Below are 17,501 nucleotides of genomic sequence, written 5' to 3'. Positions count from 1 at the left end.
AGAGAGACAGATGGAGGGAGGGGGAGGGAGAGAGAGGGAGAGGGAGAGAATGAATCCCAAAGAGGCTCAGTGTGGTCAGCGCGGAGCCAGACACAGGACTTGAACTCACGAACTGTGAGATCACGGCCTGAACCGAGATCAAGAGTCAGACTCTCAACCGACCGAGCCACCCAGGCGCCCCTCAACTCTACATTCTTTTCAAGTGCGTTCACGCTCTGTCGAACACATGCACACGAGACAGTTCTAGAAAGAAACCAGTGCACCAGAGGCAGCTGCCCATGAGCGTGCCTACCTGCTTCAGCCTGTCGTAGTCTAGCCCCTCTGTCTGGACGCCGTTGGCACTGGGCTGCGACGAAGGTGCAGATTTTGGTCTGTACAAACAGAATTTCCAGGACAGGTAAACGACACTCAGGATGTTTAAGAAGTCCACAAAAAACTGCAAATTTACCAACCCAACACCAGATTTAAGTCCTTTTCTTAAAACACGCCGTGTTAACAAGTTAATTGTCAAAGTTGCAGGACCGACTGGAACATAAAGCGGAAAGTATTTCTCACGGGACTCAGCGTTTCCAGCCGTAAATGGTCTCAGTAAAGAGACCAGGCAACGCGATGGGACCGCGGCGCTTCTTCCGGCAGGAGCGGAGGAGCGCGTGCTCCGGGCAGGGGCTGGAGCGAGGCCGCGTGCGACACAGTCTCGTTCTTCTAAAACCATGCGGTGCCCACTAAACGTCTGGCGAACCGACCCCTAATGTGAATCGGTTTGCAAATCCCGTGCCTTGGTTTTGGGCCGAAAAACACTTTCCTGATGAAGTTTTTACGGAGATGTCATCTGAACAGCGTGTTTCCAGCTAACTACTTCCACAAACTTATTTTGTTCGTTCGTTCGTTTTAAAAGGAAATGCCACACAGAAGCAGACTGCCAACTAGGACTACACTTTTGGAACGCGAGGCTCTACTAAAACTTCTACGTGAAGAACTAAGTCTTAGAAATCGGGTATTTTAAACAACAGTTTCAGTATCAAATAAACCAGTCCTGTCTCCTCTCCAACTCTGGCAACCAGAGAGAAGGCCAGGGGAAAACCTGGAGTTTTACTGGGCGTTCACCCAGGTGCTGGTTAGCTTGGTAAAGTGGCCACGCTCTGAGGGCCACACATCGATGCAGATGCAGACTAGTAGTCAAGTCACATATCATCAAGTTCGCGGAGGACCAACGTCACAAATCTGCACCAGGACTCGGTACCCATCACTTTGCGAAGCCTCTTACCAGGCTTATCATCCTCTAAACCCGTAGACGCTGGTCGTGAAGATGAACTATTGAGTTACTTTGCTTTCATATCCAACATACGACTGCTTAAAAGGCTGGGAGGGAGCAAGTCGACCGATTTGGTATCGTTAGGCGGCCGCCGCTCTGCCCCTAGGAACAAGGGAAATAATACCTTTCCGAGAACTCCCCTCAGTAAGGACTGAGCTGGGCCGGGGAGAAGATTTACAGGACACAGCTCCTTTCCCCTGGGAGGGGACGGACCCCTTTACACTTCGCCGAGGGGACTGCTGAATCCCCTAGTCACCGAGGGCGTGCAGATCCGCGGCAGGGAAGGCAGGGGTTCCCTGCAGAGCCCCAACTAGTGAAAACCCTTAATGGCCGACAGACACACTGTGTGCATTTCCCTTCCCCACGCTGTCTGCTCCTGCTCGTCGAGTTACACTGTTAATTCCTCTGCTTTTCTTTTACTCTTTACATTGAGGTGGTACAACCAGCAAATTCTTTCCTCCTTAGTTCTATAATGAATATCCCCTGACGTTCATATGAGTGCCTACAGCCTGCTAATTAACTGGGCGGTATGTTATGACTATATCCATATTTATTAAATAATACAAAGCATTATACAATAAACGATTGAGGAAACATGCAATTAAGAAATTTTCATTCATGCTAACATGCAACCCACCACCACCACCACCACCACCATCACCATCACCACCCCCAGCCCCATCACCATGATAATTAACTAAAGGGGGGAACTTTTCATACTGAAGGAAAGAAGTAATCACCACTTTAAAAAAAAAAAGGTTTATCAACCTTCTATTGGGGGGGGGGCTCTACGTGGGAAAGCAGCAAGATAATGGAGAAGAATAACGACAGAAAATCTCATTAAATGCTCTTTTTCTCTCTTACGTACTAGCAAATTTTCTAAGTCTTTTGGTTACAACGATTAAACCACCTCAAAAAAAAAAAAAAGCAGGAAAAATGATTTCACACTTGTGATATAAACATTTTATGCAGGTTTAACTGGCTGACAAACTTTAAATCTTTTCAGCATCAACAGCATGAAAATAATTTTAGCTAGTATCAATTTGGCCGAATACAATCTGATTGCAGAACTTCTAAGTCACCGCCAGGGACACCCCTCTGTATACTATTTAAGTCACGTTCCCAGTAGACTTGATGTGAATTTAAAAACAGGTGCATATAATAACATGGGCAGATCTCGGTTATTTCTAACCCATGGATTCTCACTGAAAATTGATAACAAAACGAGGTTTCCCAGAGGTTTTTGTGTTACCTCTGGATACCTGCCTATAAAATAAGTACTATAATATTTAAGTCCCTATTCTGCCAAATTAATTCGAAATATTGTGTAAGCACTTGAGGATTTTTAAAAATTGTCAACTTTTTAATTAAAAAATATGAAATGCGCGGTTCTTCTCTTAACTTTAGTAATGGAAAAAAAATGGTATAACAGGACTTATCCTAGAGAACAATCTGCTCGGGATGTTAGATGTCAGATTGTTAAAGACACTCAAGTACGTAGGAGACAGAGATTTTCCTCAAAGTGTAAATTTTTCACAATTGCGGCTGTAATAAAGTCTCGTGCTCCACCGACAAACAGTAAGAAATCTTCTGCTCCACCTTTTAAAGGTTTTGTCTCCTACTTCTATGGAGAACAGCCTTTCGAAGAAAATGCACAAGCTACCAAGAGCCTGGAGAAAACACAGGGACCGAGACCCCTATCATGGCCCTGCGGACGTGTGCCCCGCTGCTGTTTATCCCCAGCCAACTACAGAGTGATGGTAGGGGGGTGAATACTATTAACTTTTCTAATTATAATCTCTTAGAGTTTTTAAAAAACTCTAAATAAAGCTAAATGTGAAAGGTCTGACCTTCCCAAGTATCCCCCTCGTGGTGATTACCAGTCCAGGTAGAAAAAGCTCAGCCCTGCCCTGAACGTGTCAGTTAAAAGTCTCAAATCACAAAGTCACATCAGGGTGATACCTGTGTAATGAATCATAGGACCTGTTGTCAAAAACAATCTGATTTTTCCTTGGAGAATCCCGTCTATGAAGGGGAAAAACCATTTAAAGGGAAATACAATAGAAAACTTTTAAAAAGTAATTCTCATGAGGTTACCGTTTTATAGGTTTGCAGTCACAGCAAAAACAATTAAAGGAGTCCATTACCCTTAAAACAATCATTTTTTTCCAGTCCAGAAGACGGTATCTGGACACAAACTCTATCTACAGTCACGTGAGGTCACTCCCTCTACTTGATGACTGAGGACAGAAAGGGGACAGACGTGCGCTGACCCTCTGTACAGACAGCACACATGCAGACACAGTAAAAGCTGCCCACGCCGAGTATCGCAAGTACCAAGACCCAATAAAAACCACCGCCGCTTTAAGTATACACAAATCAACTCTTCTGGAAGAGCACGTAAACAACTTTTCTTCTACCTTGAATGTAAGATCTGTGAGCTCTTACTGAAAACCACAGGAAGAACTCACAAAGGTTCCAATGGTACATTCCAGCCACAGTCTGAAGTATTCGAACACTCTTGCTTTCACTCTACTATCCGAGGTCTTCACTCAGCGACTACAGCACAGGGCACTATCTGGCGTGTGTTGTAAGGTATTAACCCACCTTACCACTGACGTAACTTCGACAGGGATATTCATGACAGAAAGGGGTACTTTCACTGCCCTGCAAAGGTGAGGTGCACTTAAATAAAAACGTGAAGTGGCCAATACACTGGCTCTCAGAAGGAACAGGGGAGGAAACGGGCAGAAAAGCAATAGAGTTCTGAGTCTCTCAGACATACTTCTAAAACCCTCTTAGGGCTTAAAACTGCTTGTGGTGACATTTTAAGGCAGGAATCACTGGCTGGATCAAATCCATTAAAAGGTGTATGAATGGTCAGGAAACAACAGACAGTTTCACAATTTCCATTTCAGGAAAGGAGAAGCAAGCCATCCACCAGAGCAGAACACGATTACGACACACTCCTGAGTAACAGGATCCAGTGTTTGGTGACTCGACAGAAAACTCCTTTTCTTAACGTGATTTTCAGAACACTTCCTTAACTTCCTTTAGAAATCTGAAAACTCTTTCAAAGAATTCTCTTTAAACTTGTTTTACTGTTTATTTATTTTTGGGAGAGAGAGAACGAGCTGGGGAAGGGCAGAGAGTCTGACTGGGGGCTCGAACTCACAAACTGTGAGATCATGACCTAAGCTGAAGTCGGACGCTTCACCGACTGAGTCCCCCAGGCGCCCCTCAAAGAGATTTTTTAAATGAACCCAAACACGGGGCGCCTGGGTGGCGCAGTCGGTTAAGCATCCGACTTCAGCCAGGTCACGATCTCGCGGTCCGTGAGTTCGAGCCCCGCGTCAGGCTCTGGGCTGATGGCTCGGAGCCTGGAGCCTGTTTCCGATTCTGTGTCTCCCTCTCTCTCTGCCCCTCCCCCGTTCATGCTCTGTCTCTCTCTGTCCCAAAAATAAATAAACGTTGAAAAAAAAAAAAAATTTAAAAAAATAAATAAATAAATAAATGAACCCAAACACATCGAGGAACCTCCTGTGTTTGGAGAACCTCTCCCAGGTCCCTCCCGAGATACCCCTTCCGGCGTGGACTTGGGATTAGCTTCAGGCAAGCGCAGCAGGGAACCCTTGTCACTAAGGTGGGGACGAGGACTAGACGAGGAGAGAAGGAATTCTAGCCCGCCGCACTTCAACCTTCAACAGACACACAGGACACCACCGTTCTGGTCTCTGGGACACACTGGATAAACTGAGCTTCAAGACGTGCTCGTGAAGAAAAGCCATGCAAACTCCCAGGGACGCGCTGGAAGGCCCTATCAGTCAGGTTATCTGATAAACACCAATCTTTCTACTCTACTGAAAACACGGCCACAAAAGCAATTCCTGCATTTTTTCCGAAAGTCAGATACACTCATCTTTCAGTCACAGAGAAACCAGAAGATTCTATACATTGAAAAAGGCTCCGTTTCTTGGCGGAACTCACGTAATTGTGCCACTGCCCCGTCTCTGCCGGCACAGAGAGCCCAGAGAAACACACCCAAATTTACGATCAGGCTGATATGGGACAGATCTGTGGCGGGGGCGGGGGCGGAGGGGGGGGGGGCGGGGTGTCTATCCTCGAATTTTTCCCTGTTTAGGTTTCTATCATTAGAGTCAAGTCTGCTTTTTAAGAGGCAAAAATAAGGCAAATAAGGCCAGAAAGAAAAGGCAAAAAACTGTTTGGTCCCGAGACACATACTTTTTTCTGGAAAAAAAAAAACCCCAAAAAACAAAAACAGAAGTCCTTTAAACTGTCTCAGAAATCAAGGGAAAGTCTCATCTATGTTCAAGACCTGTGATACAAATTAGTTATGACAACAAAACACGCCCAGCTAAGAAATGCTGTTTGCTAAGACCACGCCTCGTGGCCCGGGATAAACAAGGTTAACCGGTCTTGTTTCTGGGCACTTTTTCTAAGTTGACTATAATTAAAGTTTCAACTGAGAGGGAAATCAATCTTTTTACTTCACAAATTCAGAACTTCAGGTTTTATTTTGCTCTTTCTTAAACACTAAATGAAGGATGTCACTGAGACTAATGGGGAAATGTGACTATGTCACATCACATCATGGCTCAATGTTAACTTTCTTGCAAGCGAGAACGGTACTAGGGTTCCGCAGGAGGACAGCCTGCTCCTCAGGGAAAATGCAGAAGGATGAAGGATTCAGGATGAAGCAAATTTGCAAACTGCTTTCCAGAACTCCAGAGAAACAAGCATGGATGTGTAAATAGGAGCTCAAAGCCAATGTGGCAAAACTAGGAACTGGGGAGTCTGGACGATGGGCATACGGTGTTTGCTCTTCTCTCGACTTTTCTGTAGTTTTGAATTCTTCAAAATAAAACCGTTCGGAAGGACCAAAGCAATCTCAAAATTTCAGACAACTGGCTAACAATAAGCATACGGTGGGGTCCAGACAATCACTAGGAAGAATAGAATGTGCTCAGTGGTTTCCAAGAGCAGTAGGATTACAGGTTTTATTTGCTCCTTTGCACACTCAAATCCACCATTTGATTTTTCCTACAATGGAAATGTAGCCGCTAACCACGTGTAAATGTGAACCTTAGAGAACACAGGTACCTGGAGATGACAGGTGACTTGCTGCCATTCACTGTATTCGCTCTTTCCCAAGGTTTTCTTGCTGGTTCTTAAAAATATGGAACATAAGTTATTAAATACCTTATGTGCTCCCAGAGTTACTGTGAAACAAATAACAAAATCCTAGACGCCACTATACATGTTCAGGCAGTAATACAAATAAACAAAAAATTTTTCATTTCAATTCTGAGCTTTAATTAAAATCTGTAAGGATTCTGGGCGCCTGGGGGGCTCAGTCTGCTGAGCGTCTGACTTCAGCTCAGATCATGATCTCACGGTCCATGAGTTCAAGCCTCACGTGGGCTCTGGGCTGACAGCTCCGAGCCTGGAGCCTGGCTTCGGATCCTGTGTCTCTCTCTCTCTCTCTCCCCCCCCCCCCCTTGCTTGTGCCCTGTCTCTCTCTCTCGCTCTCAAAAGCAAACATTAAAAAACTGTTTTTAAAAGTAAAATCTGGGGCGCCTGGGTGGCGCAGTCGGTTAAGCGTCCGACTTCAGCCAGGTCACGATCTCACGGTCCGTGGGTTCGAGCCCCGCGTCGGGCTCTGGGCTGATGGCTCAGAGCCTGGAGCCTGTTTCCGATTCTGTGTCTCCCTCTCTCTCTGCCCCTCCCCCGTTCATGCTGTCTCACTCTGTCCCAAAAATAAATAAAAAAAAAAACGTTGGGAAAAAAAAAAAATTAAAAAAAAAAAAAAAGTAAAATCTATAAGGATTCTAATTTGTATAACCTCAGACCTTAAAACAGGAAGAAATGAATAAGCAAGTGTGACCAGCCCCCCCTAGGAAAACTGCAGACTGTGAAATGTAAAACAGTGTATGTCTGCACGCCAGGGGCTAAAAGTCTAATGAGCAGGGCTCCCTATGGGATGAGGAATTCTTGGCTTGGCGGTCTATAGACATGCCTCAGGGAACATGCAAATGAACTATGAACACGTTTGTATAAAAATACAGTCGGCCACCCCTTCTCATTGGGGGTGGGAGGATTCACAGCTCCTTTCACCTTGTGAACAGCTCTGGGACCCTAACTTACAGTGGAGCTCTGAAGAATCTGTGCTCTTGGTAACAACATACATATAAATTTTGGCTTATGGAAGAAAGATAAAGTTATTACAGTAAGTGGTTCACAAACAGAGGATTTTTAAGGAAGGCAATGTCAAAGTGATCTGAGTCCTATTTAGAGGAAAAACAATTTACAAAGTCACAGTCTTAACTACAAGATAGCTATCGAAGTACCGAATAGTCACCATCCAATAATGAGAATATGAGACTATTGTTGGGTTTTTTGGAGAATGGGTTACAATCACAAAAATGGAAATTTTTTAGGATTTCTAAATAGTGCAATTCTAGAGGTCGCTGGTAGTCTCCAAATCAAAACGAGTAGGAATGAACATGGACATTTCTCTGCAGTGATTACTTATGGGTCATTCAAGATAGTAATTCATTGAAATCATCAAATTTATTCATGTTGCTTTATTCCAAATTAGATAAAAAAGCTGAAGAGACAGTCCAGCTCTTTGTCTTTTGGTCAAACACAAGGAAATGACACGTAAAACATGAGAGCCTCACATCCTAGGCACGGACACCGCGCTCGTGCAGTGCCCGCAGTGACAGGTGGTTTATTTGTATTCTGCATGAAATACTCTCCACCCAAGATTTCTCCACATCAGAAACTGCACTGAATTCAACAACGCTTTTCAAAGACTTTAACGAGATTTTCCTTTACCTTACAAATTAGAAGCTTTACTTCCTTATCAGTACCACCCAAATGCATGGTTAAAATGACAATGCTCTCTAGTTGAGAACGTTTTGAGATGGATGCTAGTACTAATAACTACAGACTCACTTAATCTTTTTTTTTCATTAATGTTTTTTAAGGTTTATTTTTGAGAGAGAAAGAGACAGAAAGAGAGAAACGGAGCACGAGCAGAGGAGGGGTAGAGAGAGAGGGAGACACAGAACCGGAAGCAGGTTCCAGGCTCTGAGCTGTCAGCACAGAGTCGGACGCGGGGCTTGAACCCACGAACAGTGAGATCGTGACCTGAGCCGAGGTCAGCTGCTCAACCAACTGAGCCATCCAGGCGCCCCTCACTTAATCTTTACCTTTAAGAATCAATGATTAAAGATACTTCCCTTTCATCTATGTATATTTCCTTGCTTTAGCAAATAACTTCAAATCATTAACAGTAGTACACACGGAATGTGTTACGAATTATGATTTTCAAAGAAAGAATCACCAGAAAAAATCTTCAGGTTTTAACGGATCTCCCAATATCACAGAGGCAGAGGAAAAACAAGTCATTGCTTCTGAGCATGAACGAAACACTTTTAACATTTTCGTGGCCAAGCAGGTACTTGGTCCAAACATGGGTAAAGGGGAATTTTTAATTGAGGGGCGTTAGTATTTTGAGAAGGTTCTCAAAGGTTGAAATAGATCTCCTAAACTTACCGGGTGTACTTGTCGACGAGGCCTTAGAAGTGACGGGCTCGGAATCTTCCTAAACATACAGAAACTCGTATTAACCACACCACATCTGCTAGAATAACCCGGGGCACAGACTCAGTGCCGCACTCTCCTCCGCCTCCAGTCCCTTCTGGTGCGCTGCCCGCCGTGTCTTTTGTCAGCCTCCTGCCCCTCCCGTTCCAGCACAGACTGTCCTCCTCTGCCCCAACTCCCCTCCCCGGGTCCTGTCCTCGAGCACCCTCCCTGAGCGGCACCAGCCACCAAGACAGAGCCAGATGTCACAGACGGGTCGGGGTAATGGCACGGAATACCAAACTCGGGGGGGGCGGCGGGGGAGAACACCTGTACTGCTCAGACACCGGGGCACCAGGCAGATAAAGCCCGGCTGACATGGGGAGGGAGGACGGGGCACAGCCCAGAACCATAGGGAAACAGTTCAAAACCAGGATTCAGTCTAATTCCTTCGTTTTCAACAGCAGGTAACTGAGACCCTAAGAGATTTTAAAGCTCAAGTGAAAGGTCATTCTCTCACCTAAGGTACAGCACTTACTCTACAGGTTAGAATTCAGTCCTTTCCCCACAAACTCAACCCATCTTACGAAGAATGCTAGTAAACATTTATACGTGAGGCTCCAAACAAGCCATCTGTTGTACGTGAAGGACCGAAAGAAGCAGTGACAGATTCCAACTAATCTCCAACACCGTCTCCCGAAGGAGCTCCGCTGGCTCTCGTGCCCCAGCCAGGCAGACTCTTCATGAACTCACGTGTTTGTCCTCTTTCTGTTCGGTGTCTATCGTTGATCCCTTTTCAGCAATTCTTCTCCTAGAAAGAGGGTAAGTCAGATTGTTAAAAAATTCATCTAACTCTTAGCAGAACAACTACTTCTCCAGAGGGGAAGAACTGTGCCCGGCTCAATTACAGCTGAATGAAACGAACACAACCCTCTCAATCGTGACCACATTCACGTAACTCCTCGCTTACCTCCTGGCCAGCAGGGCGCTCATCTCCTCCATCAGCCCGCTGCCCCCTAACGGGAGGGGTCCGTTCCCGCGACCCGTGTCTGATTTGGACAAGGCCGGGTTCGCGCCGATGGTGCTCCCTCCACTCGGGAAAGAGGCATCCTCCACCTTAATGAGAATAGACACACGGTGAGCCCCTACGTTAGACGACCTGAGCGTTACATTCAAAACAGAAGGAAGACTTAATTTCGATACAAACATCTGAGTATTATTTGTAAAACCTTTTAAAGAACCTATGGAGTGAATGGCGTGGATTTACATAAATCGGTGGAAGTTTCATCAAAGTTAACGTCAACAGTAATGGGATAAAACAGGATAGAAAATAATGGGATAAGACATGTCTCCCTGTTCGATACACTGACAAGGACATACACTTTGGGAGGGGGGAAAAAAAGGGTAACCTGCCCCAGAATGCATAATACAATGAGGAAACCTATCAGGGAAACCAAACTGAAGGATGAGCCACAAAATCAGTGCTTTGCAGACGTCAGCAACGTCAACGTCGTGTAAGAAACACTGAGGGGCTGACACAGATTACAGCATACTCGGGACATCACGACGAGATGGGACTCCAGGATCTTGGGCTAGAAAAGTGGTGGAAAAGACATCACTGACCCCAGATGCAATCTGAGTAGGTCTGTAGATTGTTAACAGCCCATCGATCCAGCTTCCTGACTCTGATCATTCTACAGTGGACACACAGGTGCATGTCCCTGTCCCTACAAAGCAGGATTTACGGACACTGTGGAGTGGTGTGTCTGACAAAAGGGGAGGGTATTGTGTTCGCCCAGAAGGAAACACAAACACACGGAAAAATCAAAGCAGATACTGTAAGCGGTGAGTCTGGGCGATGGGTTCACAGAAACCGCACTCTCTCAACTGTTCTGAAGTATAAATTATCTCAAATTTTTCAGTCAATGAAGTTCGTGAAAGTAGAATACGGTAAACTCGGTACTTGAGTCGCTGAGAAAAGGACAGGACACACACACAGAAAAGGGGACACTCGGAAACGCATTTACCCGGGACACTTTCCTCAGTTTTGCTCCAGCAATCGCAGCGGCAAGTCCAGTCAACGGGCGATTGTCTTCAGACACTGATCCCGCAAAAAATCCAGATGCGGGGAGTGGGGGCGCGGGAGGGGGCGGAGGAGGGGGGGGGACCTGGTTGGGAAGGGGGGGCGGGGGCGGTGGGGGCGGTGGCCCCGCTGCGGGGAGCGGAGGAGGGGGCGGCGGCCCCGGGTGGGGGGGCGGTGCTGCGGCGGCCGGGGCGGGGCCGGGTGGGAGCGGCGGTGGGGGCGGAGGTGCGGGTGGTCCCAAGACACCGCCTGCAGGAGAGAGACGTTAGACAGCCGGTCAACGGGGCGCCGCGCAGTACCCTCTTTGGGAAGCGGTGCAGGACGCCACCGCCTCCAACTCTCACTACTGTTCGTGAGCTCCGCTTAGCACAATGTTAAAGTCTGGATCGGGGTGAAAAAGATACTAAATTGTAAAGCCAAAATAGAGGACTTCTTACTTTGGATTTTTGGGTGTTCCCGGGATTTGGTAAATAAAATAAGTGCTCGCAAAATCTGCGCCTGGGGCAGCGTCCCCGAAAACAAGCTAGTGTATGTGAGGGCGGTTAGTAAGGCCTGAAGAAACAGACCCAAAGTCGTCTGCGTGCACCCCCAAAGGTTGAGACGGTAAGTCTGCAGCGGTGGAGACACTGCCTGTGCCGACTGAGACCATGAGAGGGCGTGGGTCCCCATTCCAGTATCTTACGCATGTCCCACACTTAAATCCAGGGTGCACAGAATCACCGAAATGAAGGAATCTACTAGAACAAAGCGCAACCTCAAAACAACCAGAAGTAATTAAAGGATCCGGAATTGGAAGTAGAGAGGTTTTTTTAGTCTAGAAGACAGGGGAAGAGAGAAACGTCTCCACGTCTAGTAAAACCACAGAGAGAGTGAACACGAACTTCTTTCGTATCAGAAGAATGACCTAGTAGGCACTCCCCTCTTGGAGAGTTTCAGGACAAATAAAATGCTATTTGCACAATGGGTGGGGATTTTCTGCAGCTGCTAACTGAGCACTGACTGAGCGGTTCACACAAGCTGAGAACACCAATGGCTCCTAGAAGAGCACAGAGCAGGGATGCCTCTCTTCCCGGGCAGTGGGCCCCGAGGGCGGGGGGGGGGGGGGGGGGGGGGGTGGCTGTCAGGTCAGGCTCACTGTGCCTCTCTGTCCAGCACTGTGGTCACATGTTACGCATCTGCACATACTAGAATTCTGGCTCAGTGTTTAAGCCAACTTGATAAGTCAACGAGAAAAAATATGTACACAGCAGTAACAAGTCTTATTACTTAAGAACCAAGATTTTTTGAAGGAGGTGTTTAATTTAAATCCAGACTGTAACACTGTTTCTTTATAAATACAAATCTGTCCTATTCCTTCCTTTACTTCCTGCTAAATCCTCTTTTTGAAAAAAAGAGTTGCTAAGCATCGTCTTTACTTCCAGAACCAGGTCCTCCTCTACTTACAAATAATCCACCCTCGGAAGGTCACATTCGCCCTCCCCCGTGACCATGACAGCACGGCTGGGCAAGGGGAGGGGGGCGGGAGGGATAACGGAGAGGATGCGTATTCCCTTCCAACCACCCCTTCAGCCCACCACTGCCTGTCACTCGGGAGCACGGAATCCACTGGGGCATACAGCAAGCCTGCCATTCTTCCCACCCCTTGTGCAAAGTCAGGCTGCCCCACAGGATTCAGGGTGCACCTACCCCCTCGAGTCCAATGTGGGAAGCCCAAATGAGACAGGGCCCACGACCGGAACTGTGCCAGAGCAGACTCTAGGATGATACGCTTAATGACTACAGCTGGGCACCAAGTCTATCCTCCAAATTTCCCACAAGTTAAAGGGACACAAGGGAGATCACATATTCACTGTGCAGACAAACGTGTAAGTAACGTCTTCCTAGTGAAATTGAAAAGATCTGTGTCGTGGGGGCCACCAGATCCCGGGGGCGGGCGCCCCCCCCCCGTGATCCTGTGGGAGACACCAAAGTCCCAATCGCTGTGGGAATTCCTCATATGGATCCTCCGAATGCAACCGATCCAGCAGATCACCTCACTTGTCGGCCACTTGTTCAAACTACAGACAGCGTGGCACGGTGACGGGAGGCCGTCCGCCTGGAGACACCACCCTCCCCGTCCTTCCAGGCAGTGACGGCCGCTGGCGCGCCACCTTTCGAGGGACGAGTCGTTAGCAGCAACGCGGAAGCCTTACCCTGTTGGGCTGGAGTCTCGGCCGGCTGAGAGGCTGCCTGCGAGCCTGGCTCAGAAGCAGAGGAGTCCCCCAGCACAGAGTTTAGAGGAGTCTCCGCAGGGGCAGGCGCAGGGGCAGCTGCAGAGGGAGAAGGGAGAACACTAGGCTTGGAGGAGGGAGTTGAGGCAATGGGGGTGCTTGGAGGAGGAGAGGCTTGAGATCCACAGTGTGAGCGCGGTGCGAGGGAAGGCGGCGGCGGCGGCGGCGCTGCTGGCCCTGAGGTAGGCGGCGGAGACACCGGACACGTGACAGAGTCAAGCGGCCCGTTGGGTGCTGTTGGTGACGGAGGCAGTGGGGGCACAGGAGAAGAAACACAGACAGGGAGGACAGGCCTCGGACCGGTCGCTTTGCCGGGGGGGCTGCTAATCATGACCGGAGGAGATGGAGGGAGGGGCGACACAGTGCAAGTAGACCAGGCACAGGGCTTCGCGGCTGGAGGCTGAGAAGAGGGTGTGTTCACGGGAGAAGAAGGCCGAGAGTTTTTGTTCAGAGGACGAGGAACCGTAGCGTAATGGGGAAGAACGGGGTGGAAGGCTGAGCCTACAGATGCTGCAAAACGTGTCGCCGAGTGCCGAAGAGGTGGTGTGGGGGGCGTGCAAGTAGGTGGCAAAGCGGTCACCACAGCATAGTCAGGACTGGCGTCTGACCCTGGAGCTGCGATGACTTTAGCATAGGATGGAGGAGGTGCCGCAGGAGGCTGGCAGCCGGCATACTCGGGCAGCGGCGCGCTATACGGGGAGCTGTCGGAGGGCGGAGCTGCGGGAAGGTGGGGAGCGGCAGCAGAGACGGGATAAAAAAGGAGAGAGAAAAAGGGAGCTAGTGAAGCCACAAAACCAGCACTCGGACACAGCGCACACACGCAGACCGCGGTTAGTCCCCGAGAACGCGCTCACTCGTCCATGCATCCTGAGACCCAGGGGAGGAGGACACGGGCTCGCTTTCCGTCTGGCGAGCGTACTGACACACGACATTGCTTACTTAGCTCATCTTTGGCAAGAAGAAGATTCTATCTCAAGTCTCACTATTCAGTCCACTAAACGGACATTCAAGTTACGTGAGTAGGACCACAAACAGAAGAGTAAGTCTGCTTGTTGTTTTACGAACAAATAGCGAAACTGGCAAAAAGTTTTACAAAGGGCTAAGGGCCCCCTGTTCGTGCTTATTTGTGGATAAGTTTTGTTTCTTTGGTTGGCTACAACCCCAGCAAATAACGAGGCAGTCTAGAACAAGTAAACTAGCTCAAACGACAACCCATCAACCACACTGAGACCTTGGATACAGGCCATATGGAATAGGAAAATAATTCTGAGATCCTATGACAGTAAATGTCAATTTTAGTGAACGTCTCAAACTGTGCTTTTTAACGCTTACATCTTTCGATAAATTCCATCCGATTTAGAAATTTTCACTAATTTTTTGCAGTACTAGAATACATGGAAGCCAGTCAGTTTTAGAGAGGGTACTTTTCGCCTACTATTCTGAATTCCTCCTTCAAGCACTTTAGAGCACAATCAAACAAAGTTCTTGAACAGGACAGGAGTCAGGACAATTTAAGCAACCTCGGGGGGCCGGGGGGGGGGCCGTGTTCTAAGTTCATCCAAAGTAAACACTTCCCACAAAAACACACTTGCACTTTACAGCCAATTTACAGGGAGTGAGAAGACTTGGAAAGCCGGGCGGCACGTTTCCGACTTTCTCAAGCCCCCGGCGCTAAGTGCAGTTAACACCGCGAGGGGGAAGGAGGCGGCAGAGCAACAAGTGCGGCCTGCTTCTCCGTGTCCCACTTGCTGCCCGCCCCCCACGCCGCCCCCGCCCGCACATGCACCCGCACGGAGCACGGCGCGCCCTTCTTACCGGCGGCCGACAGCCGGCGCTCCCGCTCGCGCTCCCACTCCAGCTGCTCCTGCCGCTCCAGCTGCTCCTGCCGCTCGCGCTGCTCCCGCTCCCGCTCGCGCTCGCGCTCGCGTTCCCGCTGCTCCTGCCGCTCGCGCTGCTCCCGCTCGCGCTGCTCCCGCTGCTCCCTCTCGCGGTCGAGCCGCTCCAGCCGCTCGCGCTCCAGCCGGTCCTGCCGCTCGCGCTCCCGCTCCAGCCGCTCGCGCTCCAGCTGCTCCTGCTCCAGCCGCTCCCGCTCCGCGCGCTCCACGCGCTCCCGCTCCACGCGCTCCCGCTCCAGCTCCTTCTGCCGCTGCTGTTCTTGCAGCTGCCTGGAATTCCGAGAGCAAAGCCATCAGAGCGGCGCGGCGACGGCCGCCGTCCTTAGAAGCCTACTCGCGAGGAGCCCGCGTGCGCCTCCCTTCCGATGCACAGGCGAAGCGAGCGGAGCCTGCCGTCCACGGCGGCCCGCACCACTTCCCAGCCTCACCGAGATGAGAGTAACTTAGCAGGGTCACTAGTAGCACACGACACTAACGGCTCATTTTAGTGTGCACTGTTCATGAGGGAAGTGCCACAAATAAATGAATTCTCCAAGTAACTGAGCGTACCACCGTAGTGACCAAGTCACTCTTTCGAATGTTCACGATACAATACGTCATCATTTTAGAAATACAACGGCCGGCGAGCCACGACAACAGCTCCGCCAAAGTTTGCTCCATTTATTTTTAAGCCGTTTCCCTACTGCTTCTGAAGGATCGCTACCGGCAGATTTGCTAGGAGAAAAGGCACACACATTTTAAGATTCTGGATACATGGCTCCAAACTGTTCAGGATTAGTGGCTGGGCTTCCCAGCAGCCCAAGGATACAGAGAACTTCCTTTCACCACTGGGGTCTTTCACTGCTGCTAATGCACGTGCTGTCAGTCACGTGACAGCTGGCCTCCTGGCCCCTGCAGCCTACTGGGACACAGCTGCCTGTGTCCTTTGATGGGTTTTCTCCCGGACAGTCAACATTCCATCCTCATTTGTAGAGCTCTTTTCTCTATTAAAGCTAACAGCCCATCGTCACAGATGTTGGTCGTATGCATTTTGAACTTTTATTACGGCTTTTTAACTGCCTTTGATTTTTCAAGTGTCATTTAAAACTGTAATATGTTAGATTTGTTAAAGCTGTAATACAGCTTTTAACTTTTACATAGAGAGTCTAGTGGTGGGATTCCTTCATGTGCTCTGCCTCTGACATCCCTCTTGGCCCCTTCCCACAAGATTATGGAATTACATGTTTTTACAACAAAATCCTTAGCTCATATGAAATTCATCTCGGGTCTGGGCACGCAGTAGTGAGCCACATCACTGTACCTTTACTGGCAGAAGATGCCACCTTTCTGTGTGTTGACTGTTTCTGAAATTCCACAACATTTGGTTCGTGGATGTTTGTCTAGAGTGGCACCAGTATGCCTGGACGTCTGGAAGAAACGATCTAGTAGGGTGCCTCCATCCTCATTCCTCATCCTTTTGAGTTTTTCTAGAGGATTCTCAGATACTTCGCTTTCTCTGGCTAAGTTTTAGAATCACTTTGTTAAATCTACCCCTTCTGCCAAGACCGATCCTTCTCGGTCCTAGTAACACTTTCTGAACTTTGAAGATCGATGGAAAACATTCATGTCTTTTAACCTCCTTGTCTAAGAATGTATGGAATGTCTCAGTATTTATGCAATTAAATTAAAAATCCCCTTCTTTCATGCTAGGACTTCAAATGCTGGCTGTGGAATCGCTGTGATTATATTAAAACCTACAGAGGCCCAATGTATGTGGCTGTGAAACATATAGCTTGCTTTTAACTTCCATACATACATATAACAGAGCAAGCAAAGGTCTCCAAGTACCCACCTGGACCCAAACAACAGTCTTGCCATAAAAGTTAACTTTCTCCAAATAAAAATACTCGGCCCCATCTTCTACATAATAATCTCATAGCACCGTGGGTAAGATTAAATGAAGTAATGCCTTGAAAGCTCTTTAAAAAGTGCCTGAAAGCATATGAACACTCAATAAATGTGAGCTATAATAATAATTGTTTGGAAATTTCAAATTAGGACTTTCCTTGGACTGGCTAATAGCCTGGCTGGGTTCCAATTAGAGGCAGAACTAACTGACAGAGGGTGTATGCTAATCTTTGTTCCTCCCAGCACTAGCAATAAACCACTAAGATTCTTCCAGAAATCTCTCCCCGTTTCCTAAACTGACTATAAAAGAGGAAAGAGCCCACTTGACAAGTGAACCAATCCCACTTCTGTCAGAAGAACCCGAAGCCTCCCTTGGGACAGGTCACCGGACTTGACAATATTGCAGGAGACGGGGTGCCTGGGGGGGCTCAGTCGGCTGACAGCTC

General features: G+C 48.3%; 1 protein-coding gene across 15 annotated transcripts in view; it reads right to left on the bottom strand.

The window, feature by feature from the left end:
- The window catches only part of ENAH (ENAH actin regulator), a 70,658-nt gene that overhangs the window by 6,806 nt on the left and 46,351 nt on the right, over positions 1-17,501 (bottom strand). For 7 of the 15 annotated variants that reach the window (XM_040451921.1, XM_040451922.1, XM_040451923.1 and 4 more), the window contains 9 exons: positions 15,089-15,438; positions 13,196-13,990; positions 10,948-11,252; positions 9,891-10,036; positions 9,674-9,731; positions 8,894-8,942; positions 6,434-6,500; positions 3,275-3,337; positions 293-371 (listed from right to left, as the gene is read on the bottom strand). In XM_040451921.1, the coding sequence (XP_040307855.1) occupies positions 293-371; positions 3,275-3,337; positions 6,434-6,500; positions 8,894-8,942; positions 9,674-9,731; positions 9,891-10,036; positions 10,948-11,252; positions 13,196-13,990; positions 15,089-15,438 (1,912 nt within the window). The remainder of the gene's footprint in view (positions 1-292; positions 372-3,274; positions 3,338-6,433; positions 6,501-8,893; positions 8,943-9,673; positions 9,732-9,890; positions 10,037-10,947; positions 11,253-13,195; positions 13,991-15,088; positions 15,439-17,501) is intronic. The other 8 variants (XM_040451925.1, XM_040451926.1, XM_040451927.1 and 5 more) reach the window with 4 other exon arrangements.

The sequence above is a fragment of the Herpailurus yagouaroundi genome, unplaced genomic scaffold (genome assembly GCF_014898765.1).
Source record: "Herpailurus yagouaroundi ecotype Mexico unplaced genomic scaffold, PumYag 205, whole genome shotgun sequence".
Classification (NCBI taxonomy): Eukaryota; Metazoa; Chordata; class Mammalia; order Carnivora; family Felidae; genus Herpailurus; species Herpailurus yagouaroundi.
Note: the sequence above shows the minus strand (reverse complement) of the source record. Positions and strands in the feature narration are given on the sequence as shown.